General features: G+C 34.8%; 1 protein-coding gene across 2 annotated transcripts in view; it reads right to left on the bottom strand.

Moving 5' to 3' along the window:
* Positions 1-1,170: 1,170 nt before the first annotated feature.
* CDH6 (cadherin 6) overlaps positions 1,171-24,326 on the bottom strand; it is a 167,910-nt gene continuing 144,754 nt past the window's right edge. For both annotated transcript variants that reach the window (XM_074208328.1, XM_074208331.1), the window contains exons 9-12: positions 22,820-22,941; positions 21,181-21,298; positions 20,825-21,076; positions 1,171-8,460 (exon numbers count right to left, since the gene is read on the bottom strand). In XM_074208328.1, coding sequence (XP_074064429.1) covers positions 7,970-8,460; positions 20,825-21,076; positions 21,181-21,298; positions 22,820-22,941 — 983 coding nt within the window. In that variant the 3' untranslated portion in view covers positions 1,171-7,969. The remainder of the gene's footprint in view (positions 8,461-20,824; positions 21,077-21,180; positions 21,299-22,819; positions 22,942-24,326) is intronic.

Raw genomic sequence — 24,326 nt, 5'->3', positions numbered from 1 at the left:
AGGGTCTCAGTGTGTGAGGCTCTGTCCTCCCTCCTGGTCTGTGAATGACCATATGTGCCCCCTTCTGCCATGGGGCTGAGGTGGGGGGGGGCTGCTGTTCTGTGGGGGGGCCTAGACTGTGATCAGGATCTGAATGTGGTCAGAGCCCCAGAGTCCTATTCCAGAGGCAGAGGACAGAGCTCTGCAGTCTCTCTTCACTCCCCTCCCTCAGCTCAATTGGCTCATGCCCTGGGGGCTCCTGCTTTTGTTCCTGGATCTGGGATGCTGAAAGACCAAGCTGCTTGCTGTGTGCCCTGAGGGCTGGGCTCCACATGCTCGCTCTGGCAGAGGTCCCCCAGTACTGTTCCCCCACTTTGTGCCCGGTGGCTCCCCGGGGTGTAGTTTAGGAGGTCCCCCACTGCTGTGAGCTGGGGCTCCCAGCTCTCTGGGGCTGCCTCCAGGAGGCTGAAGTTCTTTGGCTCTGGTGGGCCACCCCTCTGGTGGGCTGCCCCTCCGACCCTGGGTAGCAGAGCCTTTCTGCTCTTTTCCAGGTTACCTTGAGTAGGTGAACTGCCTCTCTGGGTCCCTTTGTGGGTTTTGTCTCTTGAAAGTTTAGAGTCCTTAGTTTAGAAGTTTTATCAGAGAGCGCCTAAGACTCGATCCTTTCTTGTCACCATCTTGGCTCTGCCCCCCCCCCACTTTTTGCTTTTAGACTGGGGTCCTGATCTTCATTTATCTATGAGTATATTATTTATGGGAGGTGAGTAGTTAAAGAAATGAAAAACTAGGAAGTGGTGGTGGTAAAAACCTGGTTTTCCTCATTTAAGATATATACATTTCAGCAATTAGAATTAATGGAGAAACTGTTTTTTTCCCTCTCTTAATGCAGTAATCCAATAAATAATAGCACAATTTTCCAAATCTAGTTACAAATAAATCTGAATAGCAATGGTGACTCAAGTCACAAACCACAAACCATCAAGCTTTGGTCTTAAGTATCTGCATGCTCTGTGTTTTAGTCAAAACTGACAATATATCTGAGAGCTCAAAGCAGCAGATCTAGAAAGGTCAAGTTTGATTTGGTTGTTAAAAAAATAATTTTAGCTCTATAAATATATACTATGGTTTGAGAGAATTGGAGGAAAAAACAAGTTAGGAAAAAAACAATTTATTAAGTAATATCATATAAATAACTTGTTACAAAAATTGATTTGCAAAAAGGCAAATTCACTGTTTGTGAGAAATCACTTTAAATTGCATTCTTTTCAAATCCATAAGTCTAACAGAACAAAAAAGTCATTTCGGTGAACAACACATAGGGGCAGGAAGGAGTACATATTGCCCATCTGACCATAATGACAGGGTCAGTCACACTGAGATGAAAAGTAATCATTCCAGCACTATTTCATACAGAAAACCTTCCAAATGTATACTATAAGAATATGAAAATCTTAACTGTGAATGATTCTTAGTGCTTAGCAGTGATTTTTCTATCAGACTCTCTCTCTTCCTCTGCTGAACAAGAGAATGACATTGAGAGTAACTGCATGATCAGAGCACTCCAGCTAGTAAATCTTCAAGGGTGGCATCAATTTCAATTTATACTTGGGAGTATTTTTTAATTAAAAAAGATCAATATCCCAAACATTTATTTTAAGGGTTTAAAATCACAAATCACAGTAGGACTCTGCAACCAGATTGACTTATGTTGGTACCAGTTAAATTGCATGGAACATTTATTATAAGACCTTTTCTTTTGCTGTTTAACTTCCAAAACATTGAAGATAATCACAAGAAATTCATACTTTTGAAGAGTGCCTTCTTTTTTCTCTCTTAGAGCAAAGCACTTCTACATTGACCATCTTGATGTATTCACCTGAATGTCTAATAAGTCTCTACACTTTTTCTCTTTAATGAACCCTAAACTAATAGATCATAGAAAACTAAAAGCTATAGAAAGTGTCTCCAGACATATTTACATAAATAGTGCAGTCTCTGAGGAAAGAACAAAATCCCATTAGAATGGGATGTTCTCTCCACAATGCTGGATCCATGCCTCATTTGTCAAATTAACCCCATTGGAGAGGAAATTTGAGTTTGTAGTCCTTGAGTTTAAAAAAAAGAGTATAGTTAAGCAACTTGTAAAAGCTCTTTTGAAATTAATCTAATAACCCAATGGCTCTTCTGCTAAGTGCCATAGTCCTGCCTGAAATATAGCTGGTAATAGCATTTGTTTCCATTTGACCTCCTTTTGGTGCTTTCATCTCCTGGCACTGTCAGGCTAGTGTTTTTTCCAAATTAAAACATGAAAATGCATCATAAATAAGGTATTACAAAATGGTGAGCAGATTAAAGATTGTCTCAGCAATGCTTAAATTAAATCGACGGTGCAGAGACTATAAACTAGTAGCTTTAAAAATGAGATATTTCTTTATTAACTTTTAAGAAGTATGAGATTCCATGTATTGCCTTTCTCAGAGTATTCCCTCCCATGTTAAATACAATCTTGTTCCCATGTTTTTAGGAGAGAATCATCCCTTTCAAAAATTATCCTATAAATAAACTAAAGGGAGATTAAAGATGTTGTAGCTTTAACACTCACTGACTCCTGCCACTAAAAGGACATCCTTCTTATATGCTAAGAAATAGTTCATATACCAGTGAAAATCCAAATAACATCTGTTAATCTTCTTGGCTTCATTATTTGATAAAGAAGACCACATTGGAGTATTAATTTAAACACAATGGGTTGCTGAGATTCTGGACCACCTGCCACTGGGTCACAATTTTAGATAAGATTTCATTTAGACAGGACTACAAAAAATGAGATTATATGAAACTGAAAACTTTTCCAGGGAGCAAACATGTCCCAGTTTGTGGAGAAGGGCAGGCTCAGTTTGTTGGGACTTTACACAGAATCTAGGACCCTATTCTTATAAAACAGGACAGCAGCCCATCACTGCCTTCTATTTTCTGACCTTGGGGAAAATAGAAAAAGTTGAGATAGAAATATGTCCCATTTGAAATTGCAAATTTCCTTCAACAATAACCACAAAATCACCCCACAATTGCTCTCTCCTAGTTCTTGTCAGTCCTGTTGTTTGTGAGCCTCAAATAAACAGAACTTTAAATATTGCTTGACTTAAATTATCCATATTATTTTCTCTCTCTCACATGCACATACACACACACACACACACACACACACACACACACATACACACACACACATGAATGCACACCGCAGAGGCCAAGGGGAGTATCAAGATGTGCCTTGCCACAGAGCATAGTAGAATTCTATGTTTTTGCATCTTAAAACATGACAGAAATCACAAAAGGAAAATTTTCTAAGTTTTTTTGACTTAACAAAACCAGAATATTTGGTAGAAACAATCTCTGGTGTGTGTGTGTGTGTGTGTGTGTGTGTGTGTGTGTGTGTGTGTGTGTGTGTGTGTATGTGTGTTTCCCTTGCACATGTTTGAAGTTCTCTGCTTATATGTATTTGAAATTCTCTGCAAACCTTTTTTGAGAGACAAGTATTTAAAGGAACCTAGTTGATTGGATTGATTGGTGAGTTTTTGTCCAGCACCTGAAAATGAAGTCAGTTTGGATTTGGGAACCAACCTGAAATTTCCCCTTTTACATCCACCAGAAAAATATGATAAATATTCTGATGTTAACATATTGATCTAAGCTTCTTTTTCCCTATGATTCTTACTAATACAATTTCCTTTCCCACCACTCATTGCTGTATTCCCTATCTCTTAGGTTTTATGTATTTATGTTTTTAGTATTTTGTGATCTTTTCTTGTTTTGGCAAGCAGTTTCCACAACTGACTCTAAAGTTATAGTAAGCTTCCTTAATCTTTCTCCCCCTCAATCTTCAGTTTATATTAATGGTGGTGAATGATTTCTTCTTGAATATAAATGCGCTAAACCCTATTAATGCCCTTGAAATGACCTCTAAACTCATTTTTTTAAAAAATAAGAATAAAATATAGTGTTCACACTTACAATTTTTAGTATCTCAGTGAAAAACAAAAAAGGGTGTAACACTGTTAAAACTTTCTTCTCCTCTTTCCTGCTCTTTCCTCTTCCTCCACACCACCATCCGCTACCAGATGAGGTGTAATGAAAAACTCAGCTGAAATCCTATTTTTTAATAGCTAGCTGGCACTTTCAACTAGGTTTCTAGCACTTTCTTTTTTAATTGCACACTGAATGGTGCTTTAATTGAGATCATGGTGGGAGAGAAGTGGGGGTAGTGGAATAGAGGAATAAAAAATTTCCTCTTGTTAACTGTTCAAGTTATATCGATTACTGAAAAAATAACATTCAAATAAGACAGATGAGCTAATGGTACCTCAAGGTAAATCAGACAGATCCTTTCTTACAAAATTTAATTCCTTGGGAATTCACTTGATCAGGTTTTGTGGTAACAAGCTAAATATTCATTTAGATGTTTAAACAAAAGACATGATTAGCCTATTCTGGATAAAATGTGGCATTTTAGGGGCTGCAATAAAAGACTTGTCAATCAAAACAAATTTAATCCTAATGAATAGCTCACTCTTCTTAGAAAAACACAAGATCACTGCAATTTGGTCATACCCAAACCACAAGTCTTCTATTTGGAAAAGAGCCAACCAGTGTCAAGTGCTCAAGATGAAGACTTCTCTGTGTGACAGTCTTCCATTTGGCTAAATGTCTTTCTTCCCAGTTTCAAATTGTATGACCTAAGGCTGAAGCATTGATGGCTCTTTTAATTTTATACTGAACACTGTAATTAAGGTGCTGTTATATTTCTATAAATATCCAATTCTTTTAAATTAACTTCTGTTTTCTTTTTCAATAATATCCTGTGGCTATGATATGCATAGGTTAATTACAGTGAAATCTAGCTTTTTTTTTAAAGAACTTAAAAAGAATGTCCAATATCAGGGAAATATTCATTTGTAAAATGCCACTTGCTGGAGGGAGGATATTCATAAAATGAGTATCATTCAAGAAATAACAAAATGGTGGGAGGAGTGGCTAGGTGGCACAGTGGATAGAGCACCAGCCCTGGAGTCAGGAGTACCTGAGTTCAAATCTGGCCTCAGACACTTAATAATTACCTAAATGTGTGGCCTTGGGCAAGTCACTTAACACCATTGCCTTGCAAAAACCTAAAAAAAAAGAAATAACAAAATGGCAGTGCAGTGCATTGGGAAGGATCAAGAGATTAACCTAGGTTGAGGAATCTAGCTTCCTAACTGACCTGGGACAAATCACTTACCCTCTTATTCAGTTTATAAATCTTTAAAATTCTCCATTAGATGAAATGATCCCTAAGGTCCCTTCCAGCTCTATTAATCTAGTTATAAAAAGGTTAAATTCCAGCTCTGTCACTTACTGCCTGACTGACCTTAGCTAAGTCTTTTAACTTCTCTGAACCTCAGACTTCTCATCTGTAAAATGAGGATATTAGATCAGATGACTTGTAAGGTCCCTGCTAATTCTATGATTCTATGACTTTGAAGTCCTTTAAAAAGCTTTTAATGTACTTGATTATTTAATAAAAATACTACATTTCCCTTATTTTTAGAGTTATTATTAATTTTTACTCCTGTATCTACTAATGGTATATCTCTATTAACTTAAATATCTTTATTTTTGTGAGAGAATAAAAAATGGTATTATCCTAATACTCAAATCACAATCAGAACAGTAAATTAATGTTAACAGAAAATCAATCCCTATGAGAAACCAGTGTATTAAGTATATCTATAAGTTTCTGTTTTATATATAAACAAATTATATTTTAAAGATTTAAGTTTATAAACAGATTGCTAAAGTTACAGTACCTTGGACATTCCTTATCATTGAACATGATAGGGTTTTTTTAAAAAGACAAAACCATAATGAAGTTGTCATGAAATCAATGGAATTTGCTAAAAAAGACTTGTTCATGAATAAGTTAGCTTCTCCAAATAATCCATTGCATGATAGTAAAAGTGCAATAATAGGAATGATAATTTCAACTACCTTTTCCTCTGTCATGATGTAGAATCATGATTTTAGTATTAATTTTCAAATCAGGAAAGACAGAATTGCCATAAGGGAGAAAAGGTTTAATCAATTTAAAGAAAAATATTTTTTAAAAAGTTGATTATTATTTTAATTAATAACTTGAACAATTTTGCTTAGCTCACTTAAGCTATCTAAGATTTTCATTTATTTGTCTTCTATAAGCATTTTAATGGTCGGCATCCATTTTTTATCATTTAATACCACATGCCCAATTTTATCCATCTATAGCAATACCTCTCTATCAAATCTATTTAAGTAAATATATAGGAATCCAAGTAAATGACTAAATTCAGTTGCATATTTGGCTCTCACCTTACCACCAACAGCATGATTTGAGTTATTCAATAAAATATCACTATATTCACACTAATCAAGACAAATTCAGTTCAGTTTGGTGAGAAGTCTAAAATGCTAGGTTTAAAAAATATAGGAAGTATTTTATTACTTTCATAAACATGCAGTGAAACTGCCGATAAGGACAGCAGAGAAATAATCGAATTATCTCTGACAATTTTTAAGGGCTTTAACAAATAGTATCATTTGTAATTAGCTCATTTATAGTTAGGTGCTAAATAATTGAAACTTTTAAGTTAATTTCAAAAGATGATTTCAATCAATTTGCTGGTCTTCAGTTTAATAAAGGTAAATATTTTCTTTGTGTACACCATTAATTATTTGTCAGACCTTTGATTTCCCTCATACAGGTCTCTCCCCCCCCCCCCATACAATGTCTTCTCATACTCTTATTCTATTGCCTCACAGAGGAAGTAATCAATCTTCAGTTTTCAAATGCTGTGTGAGCAAAGGTTAAGTTGGAAAGGTTTCCAGGATGGGGCTGGTAAAAGACTGTCCATTAATTAGCCTATCTCAGTTTATAAAGTCTTATCACTAAAAGGTTGACTACAAGGTGAAATGTTTGACTGTAGTAACTCAAGAAGAGAGTCTACTAAGGCTTGGAGGAATTGTGTGACCTGCATTGGTAGAGAAATAGCTATAGAGTTGAAAGTTCAAATCCTTGAAATATTGAAGCATAATATAACGCAAGGATAAAGTTTCAACATGCCTATACATGATCATAAATTTTGAATTAGTAGAGAAAGAATTAATGAAATTTTAAAATACCACTTTGTGATTACTCCTCATAGAATTGTTGTATGGTAATCACTTAATAAATGCTTTTTGACTTGAAGTTTAGCATAAAACTTGATAAATTGGCATTGAAATGTTATATCCTTAATTAGGCTGACCCATCACATTATAGTCAAAGAACAGTGTACCAAATGATAGGTTAATCTATGGAATTTGAACCCTTGATTACTAACTGACTTCATGCTTTCAAAAGAATAGTCAATACTGAAAAAAATACTCAAAGAACAGGACACAATGGCTAACTGGTATTTCTGAATTACCTGCAAAATTATAGTGTACATGATTTTTTTCATCTCTTTGTTAGCCAAACTGGTTTCATGGTTATTCCTCCTTCATTACATTCACTATAATACTGTATTTAGGATAAATTGCAATTTTTTATCACATCAGTATGTGTAATGTACAATTAGAACAGTCATCTGAGTTGAATCGATGAAAGCTAGTCAAAAGAACAGGTGAATGAAAAGAATAATATCCTCAAATATATACTGAGAGAACAAGTTAAAATATTGCTCCCTGTCCTCTCTACTACCACTGTGTCTCAAAGACTGGGTTGGTAAACTGGATGCACTAAAAAATAAAACTTTGCCTCTTGGAAACTCATAAAAGTTTACTAGAAAAAGTCTAACATTTGATCCACACAGACTGCAGTCATTAACATTTGGAATTGATAGAATAGAGGACCCTTCACAGAGCTGTGGATAAATAGAAAGAAAGAGCCACTTCACATATCTCAATGCTGTATTGGAAAATGAAAAAAGGCAACAAATTAAGAGTCTTTATCACTGTCTGTGCCACCATACATGTCTGCCAGCTTCTTAAACCGTGGCCCCCAGTCACTAAGGTAATCATAGTCTTGATCTCCATCTGTAGTGACAGACTCCAAGGAGCTCAGGGACTCTGCCACAGAACCATTGCCTTCATATGCATAGGTAGCTAAGGAGTCATATGGTGGGGCAGTCGGATCTGTATCATTTTCCTTTAACCTTTGGTTAATGAAATCTCTGACATCAGTGTTATCACGTACTGTTGGAGTCCGTCGAGGGAGAAAAAGTGCCTCTGGCACGATATCTCTCCGTAATTTATTGTCTTCTATGGCTTCAGGATTTCTTAGTGTGCCAATATCAAAGGCCTGAGTGTCTTCTTCTCCACCACCTTCATCATTGTAACTGACAATGTTGTCTCTGATGTCCTCTTTGGAAATGATCAAAGGTTCCTTCTTCCTCTGCCGCCTCAGAGCTGCAAAAAGTACCACCGTCACTAGAAGCCAAAAGAAAACAGAAGGGGAAGGAAACGTTAATTTGCTCTCCAATTAACATCAGGAAAAGAAATACTTTACTCAAACAGCCAAGTTTTAAGAGTTGTCTGGAAAACTGCAAGCTCAACTTTCAGGTTTTGAGAATATTCCTTCCCACTTTGTGATCAAATTAGGAACCAAGATGGGATAAGAATTTGAAAGAAGCAAGACTGCAATCTAAATGGAAGATAAGACACAGTCATCTTTTTGTCAGTCATTCTCTTTATGCCTTTTTGAAATGGCAAACCAGTCTCAAGGTAAAAAATAAAATAGCAAAGGGCTATATAAGAGTGCAAATTATGCTGAACACCTAAAATGCTATGAACCTGGTTATGAGGACAAGGCTAGCACCTTTGGAATGTGAGGAAATGTCTGCATAACTCCATATCCAAAATAACTTTGGCAGTAGGATTTCTTTTCCCCTCCTGAAAATAGTACATTAGTTTGAAGTCCAAAGAAGGCTAGTGGTTATGTATTTGTGTATGGCTATGCTTGACTGCTATACATAGAAACTTGTCCAACTGGAGCTAATAGTTGAAGATTCAGGAAAGCAATCACGGTTGTCAACATTTTTGGAATGATGGCCGAGAGTCATACGCACTTTGTTATCTTTGATTCGAGCTAACAAGCCTAGGTGGGGATATTTTCTGCTTCTACAAGTCACTGGTGTCCAATTAGTTCTCAGTGTTGAATGCTTCACAGGAGGCTTCATTGTTTTGTTTAATTTTTGTTATTGAGAATTCAATATATTTGAACAATTCAAACTGATCATTTATAGAAGAGTCTACTGTGACTAGTTTCTGCATATAATCTGCAACAAATATATTCAGAAACACATTGAACATTTTAGGTTTGAATCCTGACTGTCAATTATGTGATTAATTATTTAACTATTTGAGGCCTCAGTTTCTGCAAATTCAAAATGGGAGCTGGACTAAATTTTCATCATTATATGATCCTATGATATACATAAGGCAGCTAGAGAGAGAGCACCAGGTCTGCAATCAGTAAGACTCATTTTCCTGATTTCAGATCTGGTCTCGGATACTTATTCTCTGTGTGACCCTGGGCAAGTCAATTAACCCTGTTTGCCTCAGTTTTCTCATCTATAAAATGAAATGGAGAAGGAAATGGCAAACCACTCTAATATCTCTGCCAAGAAAACCCCAAATGGGGTCATGAAGAATGGGAGACAATTGAAAAAAAAGATTGAATGACAACAAATTGATAGAAATAGTTGAAGACAAACAACATTATAATGACTAAATATTTTATATTCAGAGTTATAACTAAATTATAGCATCTGGGACAAATTCTATTGAGAGTGTGTATATGTGTATCGGGGAGGTTGGTTCTAATGTATAGCTTCTCTTATGCATATTTGAAGTAATCTAGAGACGGAGGTCATAGAAGTTAAAGTTACTAAGGAAGTAGGAATCCAGGGTATTTGAGCCACATTTTGGATTTGTTTGAGGAAGAAGGAGAATGATCTGGATCTATAGATAACAATAAAAAGAATCTGGACTGGATGGAGTAACTTTGAAAAACACAAGTCTTCTTGACTCACTTCCATATCTCCTATTTTCCTCAGGTCTACAACTCCTTTTTCTCTCTCCTCTAATCTAATTCTACACTTTTATTTGCTAATATAGACACAGAAGTATTTTCTCCTTTTAACTATTCTTACAATGGCATCACATACTGTCTTCAACTGCAGTTGATTTTGTAGCAGTGGAGGGTGGGTTGCTAAGAGAGAATATTGAATCTCTTTCTAGGAGCTTTTTAAACCTGAATGAGATTAACCTGAATAGACTGTCTAAATTGTGTATTACTTTGAGACAATAAAACAGTTAATTAGTTAATTCTATATACACTTGTGATTTTCCCTTCCCCTAAAATATTGATTTAGGCTAGCTTTTCCAATAAAGGTGATAAAGTTGTCTCCAGGACTTGTTTGGTCCAGGGGACCAAGGTTCAAAATTTGCTTTTGACAGTTTCTTGGTATCCTTCTTCTATTTTTGTAAATTGGTCACTGTCTGAGACCAGATGTAAATTCAGGAAAATGAGTCTCCCTGATTCCAGGCATGGGGCTATCTACTGTTTCACCTAACTGTCCTGTGTATACCAAAGGATCATATAATGATGAAAATTTATTCCAGCCTCCATTTTAAGTATGAAAAAATTGAGGCCTCAAATAGTTAAATAATTGGTCACATAATTGACAGTCAGAATTCAAAGCTAGGATGTTCAGTGTGTTTCTGAAAGCTTCTGTTGCAGATTATATACAGAAACTAGTCATGGTGGACTAGTCACATGGAATCAGAATCCTTCAGACTTTATGACATCCCTAAAAGAGGCCACATCCTGCTGACCAGACTCATTTCTATATGGAGATGAAAGGGGCTAGACCACATCTACTTAAGTCAGTGTTGGAATATCACTGTGGAGTATCATTTCTGCGCTATGACTTAGAAATCTATTGTTAACTACTGAATGACATACAAGTGATCATTTTGTTCCAACATTGAACCTGAACTAATAGGATGTTGACCTAAGTCAAACCTACCCCTAAAAATATTCCAAGGATTGTAGAATTTTAAATCAGATATTATTTCTAACTATTAGGCCTCATTTGAAGACTTTAAATGAAGCATCAGATTTCTAGTATAGCAACCCAGTGATGAACCACATAGCAATTACTCCAGAGTTAAAGGCCCTGAATTCAAATCCTATCTCTCACATTATCTGTGTAACTATGAATTAATCATGACCTTTCTGGGCCTCACTTTTCTCAGCAGTAAAATGAAGAGGTTAGACTAGAAGGACATCTAAATGTGGAATCCTATGATCACCATCTGAAGACAAGCTGAATTAAATTTAAAGAAGTTAATCACTGATTTATCTGCATGAGGAAACAAGGACATTTCTAGGAAGGTTATGATCAGAAAAGGTGGAGAAAGTATCCTCAAAAGCAAATTCACAGATCAGTGATGAACTGAAATAAATATTCCTTCTGACAAACCCATCATTATTTCCTACTCTGCTTTGACATAGAGGGTGTGTGTGTGTGTGTGTGTGTGTATGTGTGTCATAAGATCATAACCTGAATTTTGTGTCCCCTCAGTCCAAGTTTAAATTCCACCTTTTACTTTATTTGTTACTTTGGGCATATTACTTCACCTCCAAACCCAATCCCCTCATTTCACAGATGAGAAAAATGAGACTCAGAGAAAGGAACTGACTTGCCCCCTAGATCTCCAAATTTAGAGTCAACAAATACCTTTAAGATCATTTAGTTTAAGCTTACAATTCCTGCTCTCCCTCAGATGAATAGTGCATACTGGAGTTATTTATCTGATAGTAAAGAGACATCTACCTATTCAATCACAATCCTCTGTTTGATCTTGGAATCAATGTTATATAATGGTGGGCTGTAGATAGGGGCACAATGGGGCATCAGAAAAGTGTCAGAGTCCCTTGGTCCTCTTGGCTGGTACTCTCAAAAGTAACACTTCATATATCAAACTCAGGGAAGGAAAGCTTATTTACTGGATTATTTTGGGGGGTTATTTTAATGAATAAATTAGGTATTTTTAGTTAGCTTATCAATAGTATATAGGTAATGGTCATTCTGAAGTTCTTAAAGGTGTCTGAAAATTTTAGTTTAAAATGTTTCTTAAATATTTCTCTTATATGTTTGCTTTTACTATTATTGTAATATATGCCACTTAGTAGATTTACATTCATCATCCACATATTTCTCACAACAACCTGGTGAAGTAGGTTTGGTAATTATTATTATTATTGAGAGGACTGAAGCTCATTGGTTAAGTAAATGATAAAATATCATAAAGATAGACTATGCCAGAGTTGGGACTCAAACCTGGTTCTGATTATAAGTGCAGTGCTCTTTTCTTTATACTTTGAAGTTTTTCTGATTATTTTAAATATTATACTATTAAGTCATGGAATTCTTGCTCTGGAATGGATTTAAGAGATCCTTAAGCTTTGCAAAATAAAGGCAAGTCATGGCAAGTCTAAAACTCTAAATCATCAAAAATACAAATTAGAATTTATTTTTTTTAGTTTATCATGAAAATCTAGTGAAGTGGAATTATTTATTTTGATTGTATGTCTAAAGTTTTATGAGTGGGTAGAATAATAACTTTGTAGTTAGGAAGATATGGATTCAAATATGACCTTTGATAATTACAGTGGCTAAGTCACTTAACCTCTCACTGCTCCACATAACTCTCCAAGACTAAATTATAAAGAGAGAGTTTTCATCCCATAAATTACTATAGTTTGAAATCACAGATTGGCCCAAAAATATGCAGTTTAAAATGTATCATATATTTCCTTGTGAAAATAGGTTTGGGTCTCTGGAAATTTTCCATAAGCAACAGTACAAACTTTTTCAACTAAAAAGGAGATTCCCAAATCCAAGTAGGGAAAATATTCTAGGAAAGTGCTTCAGTGATCTAACTTCTATTAATAGTTAAAGACTCTCCACTTCCTGTCATTCCCTAGTACTACAGCAATTGGTCTTTGAAGGAAGTTAATAGCAGCAGTGTTATTCTGAATCCCTGGACAAACAAGCATTCCCAAACGATAGCTTGGGAGGCACTTTGAAATGTCACATACTTAATCATCACTTGACAGGGCTTTCTCCATCATATATTATTCTCATTTTTAAGCAACCCATTTTAAATTTAATATTAATAGCAACAATAATACATTAATTTGACATTTTAAATCATGGTAGGTAGCACAAATACTATTATACTCATTTAGACCCGTCTTTGGTAAGGCAGCTAGAGTATCAGAGCTGAGATTTCAACCCAGTTCCCCGATGCCAAGTGCAATGCTTTCTCTACCTATTCTAGGAAAACACCTCCTATTTTTCATACGGTAAGTCCTATTCTCAGAGGGACATAGCTCTGATTATCTCTTATATCTCAATACCTTCCATCTACCATTGAGTAGAAGTGACCACTATGTCTCAAGCCCTGTCCTAGGTTCTGGGGGGAAAATCCTAGGAAAGTTAGTAAAAGGTTGATGATAGAAGGAAGATGTTGAGGTAGATGGAAATAATAAAAAGAGATTTCCCTTATACAGAAAGTTGTTCAAAAGACAGGAAACAGAAAGAACAAAGAAAATGAGACAAGAAATAAGGGACTTAAAAGTGGAATATAAAAGGGAGCAAGTGGATAATGAGGATAAACAGTTAATGAGTTTAGCCTGCTTGGACTAAAGAGAAACCAGTTTTTCCCCTGAAGTAGGAAGAGTCACTGGCATAATTAGCATTAAGATCATGTGAAGGACCCTGAAGAGGCAGGAAGCCTAAGTTTTATTCACTCTCTAGATGTATGCCTTTGGGTCCAGTTGTGTGGACTTTGGTTGCATTACCAATTCCTTATCCACATGAAAAAAAGAAGATGAAACCAGATGTTTTCTTATAATTTTTTCCATGGTAAGATCTATGATACTTTCTTATTCATAAATTACTGATCACTTTATAATTGTTTAAAATTCCATAATTCCCTTAAATTCCATGAAGTATTTACTATGGCCAAGACAATTTGCAAAGAGCCAGGAGTGAAAGTTAAAAAATGTCATAATCCAATCAAAACAAGGGCATAACCTCAAATACGAATAATTCAGAGTAGAATGTGGTAGACAAGGACAAAGAACTTAAAACAAAGCACAAGGAGGTGAGAGAGTACTAGATGAGAAGAAGGAACAGCTAGAGGCCAGTTTGAACAGAGAGCTTGTGAAGAGGAGGAATGTGAAGTAAAAATGGAAATGGAAATTGGAGCCCAAATATAGAAGTCCTTACTTAAGTGACAAGTCAAGAAGAGATAGTGGCCAATATTGACTTTTTCTTTTTTAGTCTGGTTAACTTATTTAGTGACCAAAACCTAATACAAAGAGAATTTTTTATAGTCTTAAATCCTGAATCACCAGTAAAATGAAAGGATTGGGGATAAGGAATAATTAAACTCAAGAACTGAGTGTTTGATAAATCTGAAAACATAAATTGCTTAGGAATGACAAGATTTGTTGGGAAAATCAGAGCAATGTCTTACACAATATACCAAAATAAACTAAAAATGCACATGTGATATAACTACTAAATGTCATATTTATAAACAGATAAGGAGATTGAGATAGCTTTTAGAGCTATGGATAGGGGGTAAAATTTTAATCAAAAAAGATCAGAGGCAATCGCAACTTTGAAATAGATGATTTCAATTACATAAAAATTTTAAAATGCATTTGATGAAAAATGCAATTAAAATAAAAAGAGAAACAGTCGATTGGCAAAATCTTAGATAAGCATCTCATGTTCAAGATACAAATGGAACTAAATCAAGTTTGTTGTTGTTTGCTTGTGACTGACTCTTTGTGACCCCATTTGGGGGTTTCTTGGCAAAGATATTATAGTAGTTTGTCATTTCCTTTCCCATTTCATTGAGATATATCAGGATTAAGTGACTTGCTCAGGGTCAAACAACTAGTAAGTTGCTGAGGTCATATTTGAACTCAGGTCTTCCTGACTCCAAGCCCAGTGTACTATCCACTGTGCCATCTCACTGCCCTCTGAAACCAAGTAAAGAAGACCAAAAGATATTCCTCTGTAGAGAAGTAGTCAAAGAATGTAAATAAATAGTTTTTAAAAGAATTACAAACTGTTAAGCATATGAAAGATAGATTGCTTCAAAATAACTAATTAGAGGAAGATAAATCAAAACAACTCACCCAGAAAGTTGTCAAAAGTAGCAAAACTGGAAAAGTAAATTTTGGGGGAGTTACAAGAAAGCAGGCACATTGAAGCACTGTTTGTGGAACTTTGAATTGTTCCAACCTGCAAAGTTATTTGGAATTTTTCTAAGAAAGTCATTAAAATGTCCATAGCCTTTGGCCCACTGCTAGGTCAATGTTATAAAGACATCTCCAATATACTCAGAAATACTTAAAAGTAGGACTTTTTGTAAGTCTATTTACCCAGCTTTAGAACACAATGTGCATGAAAGGGAACAAATCTGTAACCAAATAGAAAAGACAGGTTGGGAATGGCTTTAAATGCCTAAGGTGAAGTTTATAGTAGGGAGGCATTGGAGTTCATGGAGTGTAAGAGTGAATTAGTGAGATCTGAAGTTTAGGAAACATCTGTGTAGCTGTTTGGAGAGCTGATTGCAATGGACAAAAAAAAAAATAGGAGATGGGAGACCAATTGGAAGCCTATAGTATTAAACTCAGACTGAGCTGATGAAGATACGGTATTTTGTGAATGTGTATTGACTGAGCTAGGTAGGTGGTTTTTGCAACTGGAAAAAAATAGTTGATAATGGGAGAAATTCTAGAGCTAGAAATAAAATTTAGCATAGGATGAGATATCATAGGATATGAGAAATGAGGGAAAGAGAAGAGTGAAAAATGATAGAGAGGCTGTGAACTTAGGTGGCTGGAAGACTAATTCTATCCTCTTAATGAAAACTGGTAAAATTTAGAAGAGGATTTTGGGGTGAGAAAATGATTTTTATTTTGGACTTGGTAAGTTTAAAAATCCTACGGGAATCCAATTCAATGTTTGTTAGAAAATAGACAATTAATAGATTATATCTATTCAGCAGCATTACATAAAATGAACACAACATAAAATATGTCCCCCCAAACAATAATAAAACCCATTAGGCTGGAAGTACCATTCAAAATATTTTTAAAAAATCATAAATTATCTAGTAGTCTATTTACCAAGGTATATTTAAAACTTGTATAAATATAATTACAAAATCTTCCTTAAAGAAATAAAATAAAATAACTTGAATAATTAGATCTTAAGAACTCATGAATAGGCTGTCCCAATAAAGTAAAACAATCATAATACTATTTAAATTATCTTATAGATTTATTGATATACCAATCAAATGATGCAAGACTAAAGCTCAGTGGACAAACCCGGGTTAGACATATAGAGTTGGAACTCATCTGCATAGAGATGATAATTAATCTCAAGACAGCTGAATAGATCACTAAGAGAAAGTATAGAAAAGAAAGCAGGGCCTAAGACTAAGTCTTGGGTTACACCTAAAGTTAGGATGTAGGCTATATATCATAATCTAGCAAGGGAGACAGAAAAAGTCAGATATGTAGCAACAGAATAAAGAGAGAATAGTGTCACCAAAAATCATAGAGGAGAGAGTACTGAGGATGAGACAGTGTTGAACAATATCAAATGCTAAAGAGAGGTAAAGAAGGACGAGGATTGAGAAAAAGTTATTAGATTTGGCACCTAGATTCATCATTTTAGTACTTTTCTGACTTTTTAATCATGCCCCAGGAAGGTCATGACTGGGAAAACCTCATCACCCTAAGAGATTAAAATAAATAATCTTAGTACCTACAATTCATCATTACCTTCTATTTCTCTGATTGTAGAGTGGAACCATAAATTGTAAAACCTGCATTTGAGGAGGGGGAAGCATAGCCATTTCATTTTCCACCTGGCTGTATTACTTTGGGAATTTTTGGATTTCTCTACCATGTCAGGTACCTCCCACTCTTCCCTCCTTCCCTTCTTTTATGTTTCCTTTTTTTATGTTTTCTTAACTTATTAGATGGTAAGGTCCTTGAAGACATTTTTTCCTGTGTTCCCAACACTGAGAACTGTGCTGCTCTATAATAAGTATTTAATCAATGTTTATTGACTAATTAAAAGATCATTTATAATTTCCAAAGTTGCAGTTAAGTTATATGGTCAACAGACAGACTGCAAAGGGTTTTGAAATGATTCCGAGAAGAGAAAGTTTTTCTGACAAAGAGAAATGAATATGACCTGCATTTATGATTTTTAAATGAAATACATCAGTTGTAATTTTTAATAGAAAAAATAACACAGACATCTATGATTTCATTTTTTGCCACAGTTACGTGTCTATTACCTTCAATTATCTGAGTTTCCTCATTTATAAAACGGGAATAATTGCAACAAGCTACCCAGTATAATTGTTTTATGGACAGTATATATACCACCAATGGCAACAGAAATAAGAGTTATTATCTGTAATGGTTTAAGTATACTTCTCTATGAAGAACTAAATCAATTCTTGACTCTTCAGATATTTAATTCTAGGGAATCTCATACTGCTGTATTGAAAGAACAATTCCTGCTTACTCTATTATGAGAATGATAGAGAGAAAGAAGTATAATATTATTTGTTTTCTTTTAAAAGTTCTACTACATGATATACTTTATGGTATTTGGAATTTAGATGCTTAATCTAAAATGTTTGGGTTTGAACAATGAAAAATTTAATATTTAATGTTGGTATGTTGCATTTACAAGTAACTAATGGCATTGTTACAAGTAAATTTGATGATGATAAATTCCCATTTCAGTTTTTGTATAATTTTGCTGAGCTAGTAAAAACAAAAATAATTGTTGTTGTTATTGTTATTATTATACATTTTACACAAAACTGTCATGTCAGTAATTCATAATGGAAATGCTATATCAAAGTTACAGATGAGAAGGCTGAAGCTTAGAGAGTTTGTTTGGAGCTTCCTCATCATAAAATAGGGGCACTGAAGTAGATGTTTAAGGCTGCTTGTAGTACTAAGTCCCCTGATTAGCCCAAGATCATATATCTCAGTAAAACATAAAATCTGGCTTTCAAATTCCAAGAATAGTGTTTTTTGTTTTACTAAATGTTATTTATTGAAATTTGCTTGAGGTGACTGGGCAATTAGTTGGGATTTGGAAATTTCTATTTTGTAGAATTATTCACTACAGAAGTATATCTTCCTTTGTGAAATAATAAACTGGCTTCTGCTTTTTTTGTAAAATGGCTCACATTTTTTCCCATTACTTTTCATAAAAATTTCCAAGCTTAAGTAGAAAATCTTGGTTGCTACTAAAATTTCCCCTTTCTCACATGGCAAATATCACGAAATCGTTTTACTCACAATGTCAGATATCAAGTATTTGCATTTTCTGTTGATTATGGAAAAGTTACTTGATTTCTGATGGCTGTTAGATTTTCTTCCACAGACTTCCATAGAAAAGTACTGGATTTAAGATTATGTGAAAAGTCACTAGAAAAAAAGCAACCTTCATCTCTGTAAAATTCTACTATCTAATCTTAGAATTCACTCATTTTGAAAGTTATTTTAAAAAAAAACTTTTCTTTTCCATGATTAAATTTATTGACTTACAAGACTAAAATCTGATTTTTTTGCATTTTTCCTTTGCATCTTATGCCAACATCTTATTTATTTTCATAGCTTAAATACCTCCTTTTTAGCTTACTTGTCAAAAAACTCTCACAGTTCTGGTGTTGAGTTTCAAGGTTTTTTTTAAATAATTAGTAGCACTGATCCAGACATACTGAATATTTCATTCTTGTATTATTTTGACATCCTTTTAGAGAAAATGCAACTACTCATTTTCTTCTTCACATTCTATGAGTCTGTCATATACTTTTCTTTCTTTTTTTCAGAGAGTTGCTCAACTTTATCTACTGGGAACATAACTTTTCCAGTCCAGTCTCTGTATTTTGAAAGGTGGCAAGATTTTCTTGGTTCTCAAAGAGCTAGAGCTGCTCAAAATTTCTAACTCAACTTTTACAGGGAGAATTATGACAGGTCCATTGTGAGTAAAAATGGAAGCTGAATCAACATTTGCTTTTGATTATGACAGATATTCAACTCATTTCTCATGATTCCCATATGTATGTCTGCCTCTGCAGTAGTTACCTCCCAGTGTATCATGTCATACATTCATTTAATACATGTTGACTCATGGGATGATTTTAAAAGCAATGGCTTGTAACTAGGGAAATTTCACAGGATGGTATTTATGGGCAGTCATTGTGTAAGTTCTTTTGATTTTGGCGATTAGAACTCATTTAAAACAAGTCTGGCTGTCTTAAGTCAAAGATTCACAAACAATGACTGTACAAATCATAGAGGGAACATAATTTTGTAACCTTCTAGAGATTGGTTCTTAGGTGGCATCATTAAATATGGAGAGAAAAGGCAGGATGAAAGGCAGAGAGGAGGAGAGAAAGGTAGAAGGAAAAAAAAGCCTTTGAAAAATATTAATTTTCTTTACTCTTTAAAAATTGTTCTTTTTTATTTTTAATCTATTACCATAAAGTAATTTCATCAATGAAAAGAATTCTTGGTGTGGGAATTGCCACAAAATTCCATCTACTTATAGAGAAAAACAACTTTTAAAAGTTTTTAAATACAAAGTAGTATAGAAAGGAGGCCACTATAAGTTGGAAGACTACAAAAACCTTTTTTAGTATAAGTTGATGTTTGAGGAAGAGACTAGGAGTCAAAAAGGATGAAATGAATTCTAAGAATTCTGGGATAGCTAGTATGAAGACAGAGATGAGAGATGGGATGTTATATATGAGTAAGGGAGAAAGAAAAGGCCCATTTAGTCGGATATCTTAAAGTGTGGGAGAGACAGTGGCATCCATTGAGACTAGAAGGATAAACTGGAGTCAGGTTATGAAGGGTTTTAACAGCAAAACATATATATATATATAATATAGAATAAATATGTAAATATAAATTTATATCATATATTCTACATTTTGTTGTTGAACCCTTTGAGAACCCAGAGTCACTTCCATGTCACAATGGGGAGGGTTTTAGTGGAGGTCAAATTAAATATTAAATATTTTATAATTTTTCTTTCCAATAATATGATTTTGTTCAGAAAAATATAATGTAATATATATATGTATAGAAATCTATTTTACAACCTAACAAGTTAAATATCAACAGTTGTTGTTTATATTTATACATTCCTGTTCAATAGTTATAAAATACCCTGATCTTCACAAAAACCTTTTTTGGTGGGTAGCTACAGGTAAAATAATCATCATTTTACAAATGAAAAAACTCAGGCTCATAAAGGTTACGTGACTGACTAAAATTACAAAATAAATAGCAGAGCTATGACTTAAACCTCTATCTCCTAGTCCATTTCTTTTTTACCCAAGTCCAAAGTACCTTGCTAAATAGGAAATGAAAATAGAACCCCCCCCAAAAAAAAATCAGTTAATAACCTACTCGTCTCAGAAAAATGCGTTTTTGGAAGAAATATACTGCAATCACTTATTTCTTATCTTTAGCTCCCACAGGCAGTCAAACAAAAGTAGTTCATCATTGAAGTTCCATTACCCATCTCCACTCATCCCTCTCAGGATGTATATATTAATGGGGCATATGGGCAAAAGCTAATGTTTCAAAATAACCACATGTCCCCCCTCAGCCCTAGGACAGAGGACCCACAGAGAAGCAGTTTACCTAGAAGTATAATGATACACAGGAGGATGGCAATCAGAGCACCAGTACTGAGTCCAGTTGGATGAATAAGTGCCTCTGCATTACAGGACTGCATGTTGCCGTGGTGATCGCATGCACACACACGGATGGTCACGGTTCCTGTGCTGCTCTGAACTGGGTAGTCATTGTCAGAGATCACCACAGGCAGGAGGTAGGTGCTCATTTCATGTCTATTGTAGCCATTTTTCCGAGTCAAGATTCCTGCTGTGTTGTCTGAAACCAGAAAGCAGAATGGGCAAGTAAAAAAAAAACATATTATTATTAAACTGAGTAAGGCTAAAAGGACAACCTTTGGAATGCCATTTGTATTAATTTACCTTTGTTGTCATGAATGGTGAAGTTCGAACTACCAACAGCTTCAGGAGCCAAGGAGAAGGAAAATTGGTGGCCGCTGTATGGGTCATCCTTGTCAACAGCACTCAAGGTCTGGATCAGCTACAATTGAAATAAAGTTGCTATATTGCTTTTCTGCCTGGGATGGCATGACATCTCCATTTGTACTGAACAGTAGAGATTAATGATGGGATTTAACAGACTGATGGGGAATCTGCAGCATTCAAAGGACTGGGTGATTGGAAAATCCTTGGGTTAAAAAAACCATTAAAACATTATCATTTTGATCTATCAAACTATAATATTTTACTACTTGCTAGAACTGAGGCTATTTGCCAAGGCAGAGAAAAGTCTGTTCAGCAGCTTTCCTGAGCAATCAAATCTCAAGGAAAGGAGCCTGACTAGATCCTTCCTCCACCTTCCATGGTTTAGAAAGGTCTGATTTTGCAAAATTTGACATAATTTTTTATACTGGCAGGAAGAACTTATTTCATAAGGAATCTTATGAAATCTCTCTAATTTAGATTGAGGAGGAAAGGACTGTCTGAATAGTTGTCAAGCCCCTCCCACTGCTTTCAGAGATCAGTGAGATAGATCCCTGGGGCAGAGGGCCGATTGAAGCAACTGCTCAGGGTTTATAGGAAAGGAAAGGAGATCTTGCTGGAATATGGGAAAAACAGAGAAGGAGAAGCCTGGAAAGAGGACTAAACTGTTTAATGGATTAGGAAACATCTCAGAGTTCCCCCTGAAATGAGCAGGATCATTTTCTATAGATGGATTTTATATTTCACAAATTATCTATACAGTAATTCTATCATGGGATATTAAGATCTTGGAGATTATTGAGTCATAACTGAAGTTTATCTTAGATTCTCCTAAGCTGAACCATGAAACTTGAAATCAGGATCACTTACATTTCCCCTGAAGGAACACACATATCACTGAGGGTAGGTTTGGAATTACAGTCATATTGTCCTTTCAGTGGCAGCAACCCAGAAGGAAATTCTGGGAACCTGTTAGTCCCAGAGGAAATTTGTTTGGAACTTCAAGAAGTACATGGGTGGAACAGGGATCTCTGGGGAAAAAATCAGTATGTCATATATAAAAAGGACCACCTAAAATTTATGTCTGGACTCTCAGATGGTCTTATGTATTGAGGAGGTCACAGTAGATTTTTCAACCACATAATTTGGTTTTTCACTTAAGGATCACTGGATGATTTCCAGTTGACCCATGTTCTTAATCCCTATAGGAGAACCTATGTGCTTTGGGAGCCTTTGTAGGGCTCCTTCCTTCCTTCCTTCCTTCCTTCCTTCCTTCCTTCCTTCCTTCCTTCCTTCCTTCCTTCCTTCCTCTCTTCCTAGTGATTCAACAAATATTTTCCTAGTAGGGGTTCTACTACCCTCTTTAATGAATAGATACACCTAATGTTTATCTAGCAGAATTCTTTCTAAGCAATGAATGTGGAGTTTTTAAGTAGGGTACACTTCTCTAGATTTTTATTTACAGAATTAGTTTCCTAAGTGGAGACAGCAAGAAGTAAGAATTTAGAACCCAACCCAAACTGATTAAGATTTTGAATTGATGAGATTTGACTGAACATTATTATTTTACTATACTCACCTGATCTGCCTTTGCTTTTTCACATACAAAAGTTTCATAGAATTCAGCAAACTCTGGGGCATTGTCATTGACATCTAAAACTTTGATAAATAAAGGTACACGGCTACTTTGTTTTGGATTGTCTGTAAAATATAAAAAAAGAAGAAGCTTTAGTTTATCAGACTGATCATCAATTTAATATAGACAACAATAATTAGCTAATTAATTTAAAATAATTAATTGTGAGTCCTACATTAAGTGAAAGTAGAAAACACAGTAACTAATATCAGCCTATACTCAGTAAAAAGGGAACAGAAGATAGCGGATTTTCCAGGAATGGCTTTTTAAAGAAGTAAAGCAATATAATCTAGAAAAAAGCATGTAAATAGAATATAATTGGGAAGTAGAATGAGAAACTATGTGGGAGTCATAAAAAAACCTAGTGGTTATCAAAATGCTTACATGGAATAAAGATATAATAAAAAGTGATGTCTGAAAAACCTAAAGCATACAAACTCCTTTGATAATTCTGGAGGATCAGTTATTGTATTTATGCTGTGAAAGGCACACTGGACCAGGATAGAAGAAATGAGTCTGTTCTATATCCATCACTAACTAGCCATGTAACCTCTTGGTCATTCAGTTTCTTCTGTAAAATTAAGGGATTTTATCTGATGACTTTTATAGTCCCTTCATGCCTTCAAATTCTCTTTTACTTTTCCAGATGAAATTTTAACATTTCATAATTATTATATGTATAACAGTTCCTAGAAATCTTATTAGTTATTAAAATAGAAAACAATTCCTAATGTTTAAGATTTTAAAAATAAGATTTGTTTAGTAGAAAAGGGATGGTCTAGGAACCAGGAAATCTGAATTTTTAATTCTATTTATTGTTACTAAATAGCTGTGTAAACTTTGCTCTTGTATCCTCAGCACCTAGTATAGTGCTCTGACCCATATTTGATGTTTAAGAAGTACTTATTGATGAATTGGTATCATTAAGTCTCTTGGAGACTCAGTTTCCTCTTCTATAGAAATACAAGTTTGGTAACATATGGGTGGTGAAATCTATTCTAAGATTTTCTGGATAAGTTCATAGAGTGGAAACTAAAATTAAGTAAGTTTCATACTTCATTATTTCAAGGATATATGTTTTCTATTAGTTTGGATTCAGTAAATCTGTGACTTTCCACTAATACATCATCATCATCATCATCATTATTATCATTCTTCTTAGCATTTATATAGCACTTTAAAGTCACATTTGAATTCAGGTCTGCCTAACTGCAGATCAAGGACTTAGAGGTCTCATGATCTTTCCAGAGTTGGTAGATGCCCACAGAAAGTTGCCATAACTGAAAACTACATCCCCTTATAACTATCTGGTGAAGGACCTTTCCAAATCTAGATACCATGGTTCTCAGATGACACATCACTGGATGCATATTTAAAGCATTTTCAGCTTAGTAGGACCTCCTAGAACTTGTTCTCCACTGGTACAGTGGAGGAAAAACTCAGGGTCATT

The sequence above is a fragment of the Macrotis lagotis genome, chromosome X (assembly GCF_037893015.1).
Source record: "Macrotis lagotis isolate mMagLag1 chromosome X, bilby.v1.9.chrom.fasta, whole genome shotgun sequence".
Classification (NCBI taxonomy): domain Eukaryota; kingdom Metazoa; phylum Chordata; class Mammalia; order Peramelemorphia; family Peramelidae; genus Macrotis; species Macrotis lagotis.
The sequence above is the reverse complement of the archived record's forward strand: the minus strand, read 5'-3'. Positions and strand labels throughout refer to the sequence as shown.